This window comes from Emydura macquarii, unplaced genomic scaffold, assembly GCF_026122565.2.
Source record: "Emydura macquarii macquarii isolate MOO-44397 ecotype Brisbane River unplaced genomic scaffold, CSIRO-AGI_Emac_v2 contig_1263, whole genome shotgun sequence".
NCBI classification, from domain to species: Eukaryota; Metazoa; Chordata; order Testudines; family Chelidae; genus Emydura; species Emydura macquarii.
The window spans coordinates 7,329,714-7,345,524 of NW_027131400.1; the positions used below are offsets into that span (position 1 = coordinate 7,329,714).

The 15,811-nt window shown below is 39.5% G+C and overlaps 1 protein-coding gene across 1 annotated transcript in view; it reads right to left on the reverse strand.

Moving 5' to 3' along the window:
* Window positions 1-15,811, reverse strand: part of VOPP1 (VOPP1 WW domain binding protein) — a 68,643-nt gene that overhangs the window by 11,941 nt on the left and 40,891 nt on the right. The window contains exon 3 of the mRNA XM_067550371.1: window positions 9,181-9,239. Within this exon, the coding sequence (XP_067406472.1) occupies window positions 9,181-9,239 (59 nt within the window). The remainder of the gene's footprint in view (window positions 1-9,180; window positions 9,240-15,811) is intronic.

Sequence of the window (15,811 nt, forward strand, 5' to 3'; positions counted from 1 at the left end):
TAATAGTTGATTGAATGATCACACTTACTGCTGCTCAGACACGAGGCTGTGGTCTGCCACTGCTAAACTGAGAGATGGAGACAGGTAGCAAAAACATGTACGTTTGTGTAATGAAAAAACATCAGAAATAAATTTACTTAACTATATCCAGAGAGGACTTATTCTATCTAAAACTCAACCCTGCCAGGCAGTAGCTATGTTGATTGAAAAAAAAACCAAATGAGTCAATGAAATGAGAAAATGATGGATGTTACAGATTGCAAAACAACAAATGTGACTGACTAGCAAAGACAACAATGACAAAGATTAGGGGCCCGGTTCTGATCTGACTCTGCTGTAAATTCGGAGTAATTCCCACGTAAAACTGTCGTCAAACCAGAATCAGGCCCTAAGGATATGAAAAGGGAAGAGGGTTAATAGAAGATGTTTTTACTCACAAGCAGACTGGTGAATAACTGAAATATGTACAGGAGTCAATCTTTTACCAAATTTATTCCGCTACTAGGTGGCTGTGTGTATTATTCTGTGTTTTGGGCTCACAGTAAAAAGTGTTCTTTGACACAAAGCATTGCTTGAACTGATAAGAATGTACATTTCCATGGTATCACAAACATATGGAAGGAACCAAGTCAAGTGGAAGGGAAAGCTGTGCAAACACTCAGGAGAGGTTATCCCAAGGACTCCATGCTGCTAGAGCACTCTTGTCCTTCATGCAAGCATGAAAAATGAGGGTGGACAAAAGCTGATGGTTTTTCCATAAAAAGCCCAAATTAACTGGCCTTGCAGAGGGGACTTTGGGGGGTGGGAGAAGGGAGAGATTTGCACATTTGTTCCATAGTTTCTAATATAAACCAGTGGGTCTATGAATCCATGGTTACACCGCAGTCTACCCTGTCCCCAACTACCTCCTGCGGCTGTCTTCATGGGCGTGGGAAGAAAGTGCTTGTACTTGACTGTAAAAGGAGTTAAATACCATGATGTGGCTTTTCTGTGCCCTGCACACATATACATGTACCCCACTGCAACAGAACTGAGCAAGTTCTGTTGTGTTTTGCACCTTGCCCATCCTTGGAGTGGGAGGCAGCATTTAGCCCATTAAACATATAGCCATCTCTTCGCATAGGTTGCAGGCCTGTATTTAGTAGAACAAAACAGAGAAGCTAGCTAATTTAAGGCATGGGTTCGGGCAGGCATACTTTCTCTATACCATGACAGTTTTTAATTTCTTAGCGGTGGGAATATAAATTTTTAATGATGACTGGTATAGGGAGTTTTTGTTAATCATTAGGCCTCTTATTAAAACACCACTAGCTCTCAATGTCTTAAACTGCACCCGCTGGGTTAGCAATCAAATTGAGTCTAATGGCACGTCTGCCTTCAGAGATTATGAACATACTGCAGGCAGGGGGCAATGGTTGTACACATTTCAAATTGCTATCTACTCCCCTGGCTTAAGATATGAATGCACAGAAATTCACTTTTCACCATGCCACCTAGTCCTTATTTAAAAGACAATATTAAACTGTAATGGTCCAGAACACTAAATCTTACAATAGAACCACCAGAGCGTCTTGGATCATTACTGTGAAAGAGTATAGGGGATTGGGTTTTTAGTAAATAAAGATTGCTTGATAACTTTCGCTTTCCTCCTTCAAGATACAGTTCTCTCCAAATGCTCTTGAGTTGAACTGAAAATGCATCTTCCTGTAATCATTTATGGCTAAATCAGTGACTTTGGCCTGAATCCAGATCTAAATTTGTGTTTTGTGCCAGCAATTCAACGTGTCTGGAATTATGCTAACTGTTGCACAGTGTCCTTTACCCCCCCATGCTGCTTTCAAATCAAATGAAGGAGAAATCTGCAGCTAGACCACTTTACTAAACACACACCTGCTGACATTTCATGCAGCTGTAATTGTAATTGGAAAGCTAAGTGTAAAATCAGGAAAACCCAACTTAATTAAAAGCAGTAAACATTAACAAGATGCAGAGCATATTAAGTAAGTCCCATAATGCAACAGGCCTGATGTTTAGATTGTGATTTGCTCTGAGTCTGGCACAGTGCTGTTGTAGGTATCTTTGAGAATATATCTGTTTTCTGAAGCATTACAGTAATAACAGCAAGAGATTAGACAGAGAGAAAATAATTGATTTTATACTTTTTTTGGTATTAGTTTTCAGGTGGTTGATAGGACGAAACAAGTATCATTCTTGACTGACTCCACCTGCAGAATAGCTAAATTCAGGCTTACGTTCCAGAACTAAGCAAACATGGAAACCAATTGATAATCACAATGTAATAGAACTAAATTAGACACCTTTGCAGTCAAAAATGGAGAAGAATGTGTGCAAAAATGTGAAATTGATTTCAAAACAATTAAACGTGCACAAAAATAAATGCAATCAGTATTAAATTTACTTCAAAATGAAGAAAAATCTTCAATACATGGATTATTGCATACATATTGCAGGAACATAGTTTTCCTTATTTTTTCATATTGTTCACAACACTTTTTTTATTTTTGGAAGGAATCTGATGCTTAGAATCTAAACAAGTAAAAAATGGGAAATTAAGTTGATATGTACAATCTGAAAAATGATCTATGTACATATGCAGTAACATATTTTTCATATACACTAAACCATCTTATGTGAAAGAAACAAATATTAAAGGGGCATCTAACTTTAAAATAAATACACTTCTTTCTGTAGGGGAGTGTTTTATCTATTAATGATACAAGTCACTCCTAAGATTACTACAAGTGAAAGAAATTAGAATTTTTTTTCCCATTTTTGTTTATTTATTTTGCATACTGGAAAGCACTTCATCAATAATCAGTTTTGATTCCACTATATAGGCAGTTTTCTGATCTTTGAGTGGGTCTTTCACACAGGAACAGATTGGCTACTAAACATGCTATTACCAATTAAGTTTATACCCATCTGTCACAGAACCACCCTGTAGCTTCTGATTGGTTCAAACTCAATAGGCTGCAACCGAACAGGCTGATTTGAAATAATGTCTGATTAAGCAAATTTGAATATCACCGAAGCTAGAGAACTGAACATACCTCACATTACTGAAGATTTTGCAACTTTTACCTCTTGATCTACCTAAGTAATTTATTGATTACAGTAATGGGCAGGTGAATAGGGTTGTAACGAGCAAACCTTGGTCCCAATCCTGTACTTGGATGGGCTAGACTACCAATGCCCCTGGGAGAGCCCCACCGACTTCACTGAGTCCACACTGGCGCAGGGTCGACACAAACAGATCTGATTGTAGGATCATGGCCTGTCTTCGTGATACTTTTTTATAACATGTATAGGATTAGCATAATGCTTCATATGCTATCTTCAATGTTTTACTGTGTAATTCTGGGAAAATTTAGCGAGCCACTGGTAAAAAAAAAAAAAAAGTTATAAGAAAGCAATAATTTTGACCTTACTGGGATTCTGCAAAGGCACAGAAATATGCACTGTTGGATCCCTATGCAGGATAGAAGCAACAGAGAGGACAGAAGATAGAAGCGGAGAGCGATGGGACATCAAATCTTTCTTCCCTCCCATCCAACCATTCCCCTAACCATGGGCCTGACCCAATGGGTACTAACATCAGTGGCAGTCCATCCATTGACTTCAATAGGTGTAGGATCGTGCCCTACACCCCTTCCTCCTCAAAAAGGTTGTGCTGCTCAATAGAACATGTTGTCAACTTCAGAAAAAAAGGAGATGCTTAGAAAGGATCTGCTGGATTCTGTCATTGTGATTAGACAATTTTACTAGGTGCTCAGATGTGGTGGTAGTGAATGTAAAAGGGACAGATAAGATATGTCTGACCCTACCTAAACCTTGAACTCTTGCTTGTAATGAAAGAGACCCGAGATCATTACAGTCACACTGTTCCACATGAGTAAAAAGCAAACACCCCTTCTGCCCACCCTCCACTTCATTTGTCTGCAACAGGAGAAAAAACAGTACAAATAAAAGCAGCCTTTGACACAGAACATTTGACGTGCGCGTTAGTCTTCTGTGATCTAAAATATTAACCAGCATATTATAAAAATGTTCTGTGTCTAGATCTCACTTTCTGTTCAGATAAGAGAAATGTTCAGAATAACTCATTTCTCTGTCTAGGCTGTAGGTATGTCTGGGTTAAGGCTGGACTAAGATTCCTTGTACAGACCCCCCCTTCCTGTGCATTCCTGTGGACACAGTCACAATCTAGCTCTTAAACAGAGTCAGGGATACTTATGCATATCTCCAAAGGGGCAGAACTGGAATCCAAAGGTCAATGCATTTTTGATTACCAGTGAGCCACATAAGAATCTTATTCAAGTGGGAGCAAAATAATAGATTAGCCTTCCTGGCATATGACTCAGGAAGATAAGCAGCAGTGATGCTAATGGTTTGAATGGAGGGCTAAAATGCTGAGTGCTTTTTTTAAGATCAGCAGGACAGTCATCCTCTTCATGGTGTACCAAGAAGGCCTGAAGAGTGATTTTTTTTTTTTTTTTTTAAGTTTTGATTGGAGTTTTAAAAAGAAAACATTTATTGCTTTGGGGTTTTTTACTGGGAATTTGGGGGGGGGGGGGGAGAGGGAGAGGGGGGCGTGTTTGTTTTTCTTGCCTATTTCACATTAAAAATATCATATCTGGTCTCCCCTGATTTGGCTGAACAACTTGTTAGAGGTCTCAGAGATGTTTGGCTGTAACTCATCTCATCTGTAAATTGAAGGACAAAACAGTGTTAAATCTTTAACAATACTTTTCTCCCAAGTATTTCTCAAGCATCCAAGTTAGATAGAAACACTTAATCTGAATAAAAATCACTTCTTTCAATTAATCACATTTTTACCCCTGCATGTCTTCATTCTGCCAGGTCTCCAGCTAACAATAGTTTTGAAAAATAAATACAACAGACAAAAGATTAATTTCTAATGTAAAAAACCATCAGATAATCCAACCATTTTAACAAAGAGAAGCCATTTTTACACATCATGAAGAAATAAAATAGGGAACAAACCCAATTTTTTTTCTTCTGCAGGTAATTGTTAATTTGTTCCTTTGTATCTACTGTTATGGCAAATAATGCCTGCTTAACGACCTGCTGTTCTGTCTCAATCTACTGAAAGTTCCCCACAAGCCAAATCCTTGTTTTCCTTTTCAATAGCCATAATCAAAACATAATCCAGATTCCCCTAAAGCAGTTGAAGCTTGCAGTATTGTTAGCAGCAGTTTACCACTAACTTCTCTGCAAGCTGTAACAATATGAAGGCCTTTCTCTTTAAGGAAGGAAATCCCTTTCTGATCCCAGCTGGCAATGGCAAAAGACACCTGTACAGAAACAGCAGTCTGATCATCTTCCTTTCTGTGGTGTAACCTAAAAATCTTCCTGCACACAATGGATATGTAGCACAAGGCTTTTACTTATCTTGCCAAACAACTACTGGCTCTTGTGAGAGATCTCTTCCTGTTCCAGTTTTTCAATGGCAGTGTCATTCAGATAGATAGTACTACTAGGATGCAGCACATTTCACCGTTTGGCCACTAGTTCCAACCCAGCACAAATCATTTGGGACTGAAAGTTGTTTCTGTCTCCCAAGTGTTTGCTGACTCATCTGAAATAAAACGATGACTTCATTCCCGTTCCCAAGGCCACACCTGCAGTGACTGTGGTGGAGACGCTCTAAGCCGACAGGAGAGGCAGTACTTATGGCGGCGGGAAATGCCAGTCCTGTTAGATCATTTGAAATAAAATGTCATGAAATTCATTATGTACCTGAGCTTGCCTCTCAAGTTCTCTTCTTAGGGACTGCTGCATTGGAGCCGAGAGAGTAAAATGGAGCCCAGCTGTGGCCACTCCCACTGTCCTCTGACTTAAAACTGTGTAGAGGAGACCGCCTCAAGGGCACTAGGATTTATACGGTGCCGCCCCTCTCCTAGTTAAGTGATCTTGGGGAAAAACTGCAGCAAGGAACCAGCCAAGGGTCCCAGCCAGTTGGAACAGTTGCAGAAGAAGCCGAAGCGGTGACTGTCAGATCCCAGCGAGCAGTGATATCACAGAATTTTCTGCTGTTTTGACTAGATGTTACCTGTCCTGTGTTGACTGGCTGTTTGCTCCAGTTGTCAGTTTCTTCACCTTGGCTTCACTCCACACCAACTTTGTCCCATCACCCACTTCCCTTCAACCCCCTCCCCCTCCTTTCACTTTTCCCTCTCTGTTTAGTTCGGTAATCACCCCCCCCCCCCCCACTGAATCCTGTCCCCTCCCCAACCAAAAAAAACCCATGGAACTAACATGATCTTTGCTGCCATCACATTGTTCTGGATACTCTGCTTCTGTGTTTTATCCCTTTGCCTTACGCTGTCTCTGTGTTGTCTGTTTAGACTTGTAAGTTCTTCAGAGTAGGGACTGTCTACTCCTCTGCATTTGTACAATGCCTAGCACAATGGGGGCCCTATTCTTGGCTAGCCCTTGGACACTACCATAATCAACAGGATTCATCATCATCATCTGGTTAAAATGACACAGTGTCCACCAATCTCCCACCACAGGGACATGTAAAGAATCCCAAATATTGAATAGGTCTGTTAACAACAATAAAACAAACAACAACCCACAAAAGTCTCTCTCACAATTCTCAGCATAATGTATGAGCTGTCTCCATTTTAGTGTTGGAGATGGTGGGGTGTCTACAACTCCAATTAATGTCAGTGATGGACTAGAAAACAAATACATTAGCTCTGCACAGAATAATCAATCTTAGCACACAAAGGTGGTGGTATGCTGGTTGCCTAAAGAAAAATAATTAGGAAACATCCTTGTACATGGGAGATCTGTCCGTTTCACTATTGCAAATAATCAGTCTCTTCTTTGGTCTGTGTATATAACTGATGCTTTCACCAGTTCACCTTGTATTTACCTGGGGTATAAACAGACTGAGCCAACACCAAGAATGAAAGCAGATAGAACCTCATGTTAACAAGGAAAACAGCAGTTTGCTATGATTGTGCGTGGGCAGAAACATAAGCGGAAACCTGGTGTGATGGTGAATAATCTGCTCCTGAATGTTAAGGTACAGCAGAATTTTCATAACATCTCAGATTCCTTCCCATATTGCAGCAAAAAAATTAAATGTAGGTGGAACTAAAGTCCTGTTATTATGAGGATGGAAAGAAAATTAACTTATTTAAATTAACCCATCTGTTCTGGCCAGCAGTTTATGAGTAATTCTGAACAGTTCATCACCTAAAAAGACAGTCAGATCCCGACAAAAACATCACATACCAGTTAATATTTTAGATCACAGACAATTAACATGTATGTAAAATGTTGTGTGTCACTTCAGAGAGCTTAGCTTCTTGCCTTCCTTCCTGGCTGCTTTTGTCAGTAGTGTTTTTCTTCTGTTTCAGGCAGATGAAGTGGGGGTGGAGAATAGAAGGAAGGTTTGTTCTTATGCAGCATAATGACTGTTTTTATCCCAAGCCCCTCATAATATGCAAGGATGAGTTTGCTTAGGGAAAGTTTCGCCTATCGCTTCTACCTACCCATCCAGCCCACATTCATTATGATAGTATGCAAGTGCCCAACAAAGTTATAAAATCCAAATGACAGAACCCAGCAGATCATCGCCTTCCTTCCCCCAAATCTTTAGGAAAGTTCCCCCTACCTACCTATCCTTCCCACCCACTTGATGCTAAGTCAAATAAGTGAGTTTTGCCGCTATAGGCTGCAATTCAAGAAAGCACTTAGGCATATGCCTAAGTTACACTGACTTCAATGGCACTTAACTATAAGCATATGTTTAGGTTCCTTTCTGAACAGGGATGTTTTCTTGAATCAAAGCCATAGTTCGCTGTAGCACTCTCATCCTCTTCCCCATGGCTCCGAACAAGCCTGTGTTCACCTGCCCAAAGGGACAGACCAACAGGGGCAAAACAGATAATCCAACAACTTCTGGGGCAGAAGGAAGCTGAACAAAGTTGGTTGTATATGAACTGAGCCCTGAGCTCCATTCACAAAAATGGTGTAATTGATAGTGGTTCCCTTCAAATATTAGACTTATGAAAAGGAATGTTCTGAAGATGCAGAGTGATTCAGTGGGTACGATCCTAGACTGAGACTCATAGCTGTTCCCAGTTATGCTACTGATCTGCTGCGTGACTTTGGGCAAGTCACGTCACTTCCCTCCGTTTCCCCATAAGTAAAATGGAGATAAAGATAAAGACACCCAGTGTAAAGTGCTTTGAGATCTCTGGATGAAAATCCCTAGATAAGAGTTAGCTATCATCATCCAGGGTGGGGACTGTCTCTTACTATGTATTTCTTAGTGCCTCGCACAATGGACCCTGGTCTCAGCTGAATCTATACTCACTACCGTAATACAAATAATACCAATAATAATCTGGGTACTTACATCCTTGCTCCCCATGTTATTATATACGCCGTGTCCAGGATGCAAGTACCCATTTGTCTTTCTGATCATTTCACCTGATATATGGATAACAAGAAACTGATACAAAGCATGAATCAATCATAAAAACAAATCTCTCCTGAAATGGACTGGTTGATAATTTAGGTGACCATCTTTACAGGCACTTTCCAACCTAGAAGATCAGTGAACTTCTCAGGACTAGTTCACGGCTGAACTTGATGTAAACATGGATGCCATCCACTAACAAAGCAACTACCCTATGGGTAACAAATAATCTCAGCTCCCTTGACTAAACAAACAGTAATACCACAGAGACAAATTTATTTTCAAAGCATGCTTGGTATCCTGCCCAGTTACCCGCTCTTTGTTCAAAACAAAAAGATATGATCATTGCCTCACAAAGCACTGGCCACCTTTCCTTTTAACTTTCTGATATCAGACCTGTTTATAAGCTCCTTTGTTCTCCTCCCAGCTTAAAGGTGGCCTGAAAAGTGGGGAAAAATGTACTTGTGTTCTTTTTTTTTTTCTTTTCTGTGGGATAAAAAAAGACCTGAAAGTTTAAATTTTTGTTTTATTTTAATTATTTGCCTCCCTCTGCTTGTTTTTTTTACTTGAGAACTTTATTCCCTCCTCTGGAAGGCTCTAGGATGCCTGGAGAACTAGTGAAATGATGCCATCACAAGAGACAAGAAAGTGAAATTTGCGCAACCGAACACACACAGAAGAAAATGATGACTACTTACATATAATATGTAGGATACAACCCTTCGAAGTACCAGCAATGCTTTTTGGCCTCTGTACACTGGAAAGAAAGAAAAACAACATCCTGGCGTTATTATTCATGTAGGGAAATAAAGAGTTACTACAAATACAGGCATCAAATAAATATTATATATTCAGACAAGCAAAAGATCCAAAAGATTTCACAATCTTAAAAATACCACTATTGTGAAATCAAACATATTGAACTGTAACATGCACCTTTAGGCTCCCGACTCTGCATGGAGATCTCCACGGAGGTCAACGGAGTGCCACACAGACACAGGGATCTGCCTGAGTTTATCGCTGTGCAGAATTAGGGCTTTACAAAAATCTCAAAAATAAACGGATGTTAAGAGCCAGTCAATATCACAGGTAATTTATGAAACAGTTCTAGAACATCCTCAGCTGACACTGGCTACCCCATTCATGACCACACATTTAATTAGTCATTAGTTTATAGCAGAGAAGTAATAATCTTTATGTAATCTCTATACCAGTGATTCTTAACCTTTCCAAGCTACTGTACCCCTGAAGCCTGAGTCCCACCCCCACGGGGCTGAGGCATGTAACTTAGTTTCATGGCACCCCTGTGGCTCCAGGCAATTGCCTTTCTTGCCACCCCCAATACCAGCTCTGCACTTGCGACCCCTCTAAACCCCCAGGTTGAGAAACACTGCTCTATACAGATGGAACACAGCTAGGAAAGGAGTAAAGGCAAGAAACAGTGTTGGGATATTTTCTTATTTATCTACAACAAAAATAAAATCTGTAAAGGTTTCATCAAGATGCACGCTAAAGTATCTAGGAAAAGAGATTGCTCTTTGCAATCTAGCAGCATTATTCTCTTTCATGTTCACTCAGTATATCCCTCTTAGAGGATGGGGGCAGGATTTCTTTTCTGTGTGTGAGGCAATGCCTATCATTGTGGACATTACCAGAAAAAAAATCAACTAAATAATAATGATGATGCTTGGAAAGGAAACACAAACAGCGATGTCAAGTTAAGTACAAGGTAGCATATATAAAGCACAAAATATTTCTATATACTTCACTGGCATCTATAATGTCAGAGAAACAAATATTATATATACACTTCCAGAAGTTTCATTACAAGCCATAGTATCTGATGTCACACAAATGATACATTCTTTGATATCTTCCACGTATCAGGAGGATTTCACCTATGGAATGTTTTGTTGGGGTTTTTAAAAAGTTAGTTCATACTTCTCTCTCTGCAGACAACCCCTCACAGCCTAGTTCTGAGGGCATTCATCATATCTATGGGGCTTAACCCACCCTTCTCTTTAACTCTGCTGCTCATCTTTAAATAATAGCTCGTCTAAGATTATCAGCCTCTTTGAATTTCAGGAACACTGAATACGTCTAGGCAAGACAGAGAAAGTGCTTGTAGATTCCTGACTCTCGCTATTCATGAATGAGAGAGGCTGCAAGCCATTTATTGAGCATCTCATGAGCTGATTCAAATACAAAACAATTATTGCTCGAGAAGACAATGGACTAAACAGCTAAGACTAGAAGAAAAGACCCTTTCTCACATAATCACTGGTAAGGTGGTAAAGGTTCATGCCAGTCACTTATTAACAGAGACAGGCTTTGGGCCCTGTCAGGAGGACCTCAGCTTTCAACTTAAAAACAAACCAAGTCTCTTTTCCTTCTGAAACTGACACCATTTTCCTCCTCAGACTGATTTGAAGATTGAAAGCAACATAAAGCTGGGCTCCACTCCTGCAGCAGAAACATGTCTGGCAACAATACAATTTTACCATAAGTATGTAGAACTTATTAATTCCTTTGGTGCTCACAGTACTAACATTAATCATCATATTTGTATTTGGAAAGCATTACATTATATTTAGGTCTATTAAGCTTTCCTATATAAAAAATACAACAGCCTTCAAATGCAATTTCATTTTAAGAGGATGAATCATTTATTTCCTTGCCATTATGCATTAATTGTGGATGCATTTTGGTCGGAGAGAAATATAATCTTAATTGACTATAGTCTCTTCCTCATTCATCTAGAAAAAAAATATCCACATTTTCCAAAATGTATGAATAAGGCCAGAGTACAATTGTCTCAAAAAGGGATCACCAAACCTAACTAACAGATACTGATAGAAGGAGTACTGGAGACACTCCGATTGCTTTTCTTACTGCAGCTTTGGTTTACATCAAACATGTCTGTCACAATGAAGACCATTCACAATTAGCCTGTAAATGGATAGAAGGCTTGAAAGGGATCAGGGATTGCCTCTGCTATTTGTCAGAAGGAAGAACACCCCATTGTGTCACGCTGTTGTCTTCATATATGTCAAAAGCAGAACCTGAGACAAGCTGCAATGTGATCTTAATCAATTTTCAGTTTCATCCCCATTAAATACAGTGCCTTTCATTCAACACAGCAACCGAAACAAAGAGAGACTCCGGATAGTGGTGGATTGTGCTTTCAAGACCCTGGACAGCGGCACAAGGAAGCAAAAAACCTTTTCTGCCAATGGGTTGGCATTATGAATGAGTTAATAAGAAACGCATTAAGGATTCTGTATGTTAAACAGTGAATGGAAAAAGCCATTTATTTGTTACCTATTCTTGAACTTTAATCAACAGCCCTAGAGAGAATTACTGAATTTCAGTATTTAGAAACCAAGCATCTCAGAGACAACAAATAGGGTATTATCTGAATTTGGCCAAGCTTCTAGAAGTATGAACATTCTGTAAGTATCAACAGAACTATTTTTAAAATATAAAACAGAAAAATAAAATGTGGATAATATTTATTTACTAGAATTCGACAAAGAAAGCTGTTTCTCTCCATTATAATGTTGGTGAAACTGGCTTAGTATTGCATATGTTTCATCCATGTAGGAAAGATATATTTACAAACCACTTTTTGAAGGTCTCAAAGCGTTTTATAAAGCAAGGTAATTGCTTCATTCTGTTCTCAAAGGCAGCCACCTCTGAGATAGAACATGAAAGCGGTTCAACAGGGCATAACAACAAACCACTGTAGGACAGGAAGAGAATAATAGTGTTTGATCTGTTTGAAACCAGAACTCTACCTCATTGAAATGACAAGGGAAAGTTTAGATAGGTGAAATATAATCAACCTACTTTGAATCTGGTCAGGGCATAAGGACACTGAGCCAACTACTTGTGAAAGTGCTATAGGATCATCAGTGAGCAGAAGTGGCTCGGATCTTGGTTTTCATCTTTTTCATCAGACTTAATTTGCTATGGTCCACAGAAGTTGACAGCACTCTGTGGAATATCGTTTCATTCCTTTTTTTCTGATCTTCTTGGTAGGACTGACCATCCATACAAAGTCTTTATAATCTTGTGAGCTGAAAAAGGCACTTGAAAAATCCATTTTATGAGGTAAATCCTGTCAGTGGATTCTCAATGCACAATCCGTATCAAATGGTGCTTGTACATAGACTTCTATATCCAAAGTGTGGAAGATTAAACAAGATATTAGAGGTTTTTAAGGCCCAGCTTGACAAAGTCCTGGCTGGGATGATTTAATTGGGGTTGATCCTGCTTTGAGCAGGGGGTTGGACTGGATGACCTCCTAAGGTCCTGTCCAACCCTAATCTTCTCTGTTTCTATGACATTTACAATGGGTTTCAAGGACAACAAATTAATTGCACTATCCTCTTGCCTGATGTTTTACTTTGCTCTGTAGTAAAGCTGAACACAGATGGTCTGATGACAAACACAACACTGTGCACATTGGGGAGGAGGGGGATTCCAATTTAGGTCTCAATCTCCTTGGCTAGCAGAGGTCCAATTGCTTGAGAAGAAGGGAGCACTTCATGTCAGTCCAGAGTCCAGCTGAAATACAGAGCAGAACAAAGCCAGAGTCTAATATCCTTGCCAGAAGGAAGGTAACCATTGTGTGTGGCCTTCGGGAGTACTGAGGGAGAAGGAAATAAGGAAAAACTGGGCAGACTGTGATGAACAAGTGGACATTTCTCTGCTAGACCAATGTAAACAGGTAGTTGACTTGCAGATTCACCATATATTGGGTTCATTCATTACACAGAGCTTACTAACCCTTCTCTCTTTAGGAGTTAAGCAAAAAAAACAAACCAAAAACCACAGAAACACACAGAGTAAGCAAATCAAGGTACAGGGGGGCTCTCAACTTTCAGAGTCTTTGAGAGTTCAGGTAAGTGTTGGACTTTTTAGAGGAGCAGCACACCTAAAGGTCTGCTTAGCCTAGCAGCCATCTCTATGCTGCATCCTCCACACATGGCAGAGCTATAAAAAAGCATAGGGCTTCCTTTTATAGGTGTCTACATCACTGACACCACTCTTGTAATGAAAAGGAAAATTATAAATATGGTCCAGTGTGGTAAGTGTCACTTTCAAGTACTGAGAGTATTAACCTCGCTCGTTGTCCTTGAGAAACTGCACTGAATGTATTTGATCAAGGATTTGTTCCACCTACAGCACTGACCTCGAGATGTGAGGTACTCACATATTAGAGGTCACATCATTCAGATAACAGTTTAAATTCAGGTTCTTCCCATTCTTGTCTGAACAACTCCAACATTCAGTTCCTTTGTTAAAAAGGTTTAACTGGAATGTCTGGCTACATATTTCCTACGCAGATTTTGCTCCTAACCTGAGAATGAAAATAGCCTCTCTCTCCTTTTTTCCCCCCGTTTTTGCCACTGAGCATTTAAGTCCTCAGGGGCTACCTTCCATCTTCCATAATAATTAAACCAAAGCTCAGAAAAGGTCAAGTACAACTAGGTGGATTTGGTGTCTGATTTTCTCTCTCACTCACTCACAGAGGAAGAGAGCAAGCCAATGACATGCCAAATGTTGGTTAGTTAAACGAGGACAGGCCATCAAAGGCTAAAGGTGGGCGGATTTCTTCAATGGTCCCAATAAACTGAGGAAGTTTGCTGTGGGTCTCCAAGAGCTTTGTTCTGTTTATGTTATGTGCTCTCGCTCTCTCTCTCTCACATATTTTCTCAGGAGAGAGGAAACTGACATGACTGTGCTGCTGAATAATCACAGCTCTTCTCCGTCCTCTTCCTACCAACATTATTTATCTTTCCTGACATTTATTCGGATGATATACTTTTTCCCCCTCTCCTTCTTCATGAATAATCCTCAAAAGTAAAAAAAAAAAATAATAATTTTTTTTTAACCACAGTGAAGGTTTTTTCCTATCCTGTTTCTGAAATATTTGTTCCAAAATTTCAGTTATGGGATCAAAATCCCTTGGGCTGCAAAATCTCACAGTACAAAATAAAGACTGTATCACATCAATCACACACTTCAAGTACATGGAATAGAGTGTGCAAATGATTTTAAGTCAATTAATATTGATAGAACAGACTGACAACCTAACATGGTTCACTAAGAGGTAGGCGAGCCAAGCCCTCTTCTGAATTTGCCAGGAGTTTATTTTTGAACCCCATTATGCATGGTTATGAATGTCTGCTCACTGTAAATCAGATTATGTGGGCCCCATGTGCATGAAGCAAGTGAACATATGAACAAAGGAGAGATCAAATAGATTGCATGGAAGTCATTTTGATGTGTGAAAGTCAGTTCCTGGAGAATTTAGATACTTTAGCACTATGAGCCTGATATTTATTCTACCTGCCTACATAAGCTATCCAAGGGTGGAGCTTTGTTAATGGTCAGATTCTGCCAGCCTTACATTGACTAGTAACCCCAGCTGCATTCTGACTATCCTCTGTGTCCCCTGCAGGCAGAATGGCATTAATTGTCATTAGTACTGTGCCCTCCATGTCCCCACAATGTGCCTCTGGCTTCTAATGGAACAATAAAGCCCTAGATGTGCAATGCACATCCAGTCTGCTATGTAGACGTATACTATAGTAAGGCTGGGTGAATGGTTCAGAAGGAAATCTTAGCTCAGCTGAACCAGCTACCCTAGACTCTGCTGAACTAAACCTGAACCAAACACATCACCGTGGAACTTCTCTGACTTCAGTGGAGTTACAGCAGGGGTCAATTTGGCCTGAAAGCTGCATGTCTGGTTCAGCAGGCAGCGTTGTGGTGGGGTGTGTAACCTGATGCTGAAACACAATCATTATTGTGTTGTGCTGTTGGCTTAGAGAAGCCTTTTGCTTCCACTCCTAGACCGTAGGAATTTGGGGCCATTGAATTTACTAAAGTTTATGGTTAACAGTATGCTTGCCCACATCTAATGCACAGTCTATGTGAGTACCCATCCATTGGTAGTGTATGTGTCTCTTTCTCATTCTCAGGATGGATAAAAATCAATGATTTTTTTAAAATGAATTTATTTAAAATCAGATTTAAAATTTAAATTAAATACAGTCAATTTAAAAAAAAACTTTTAAAATTCATTTTTAATTTGACAATCTATGTTAAGGCTTAAATTTATTATAATTTAGTTAAATCATTCAAATTAAATTTAAAAGAGAATATTAAGCTGCACGTTTGCTCACAAGTTTTAAAGAAAGTCAAACAGACTTAGCAAAAAGCAGCACCAAATTTAGGGTAAAAGCTATATTTAATTGCAAATCAACATGTTTTAATGGTTACCAACCAATCAGAATCAACATCTTTTTTAGGAAAATA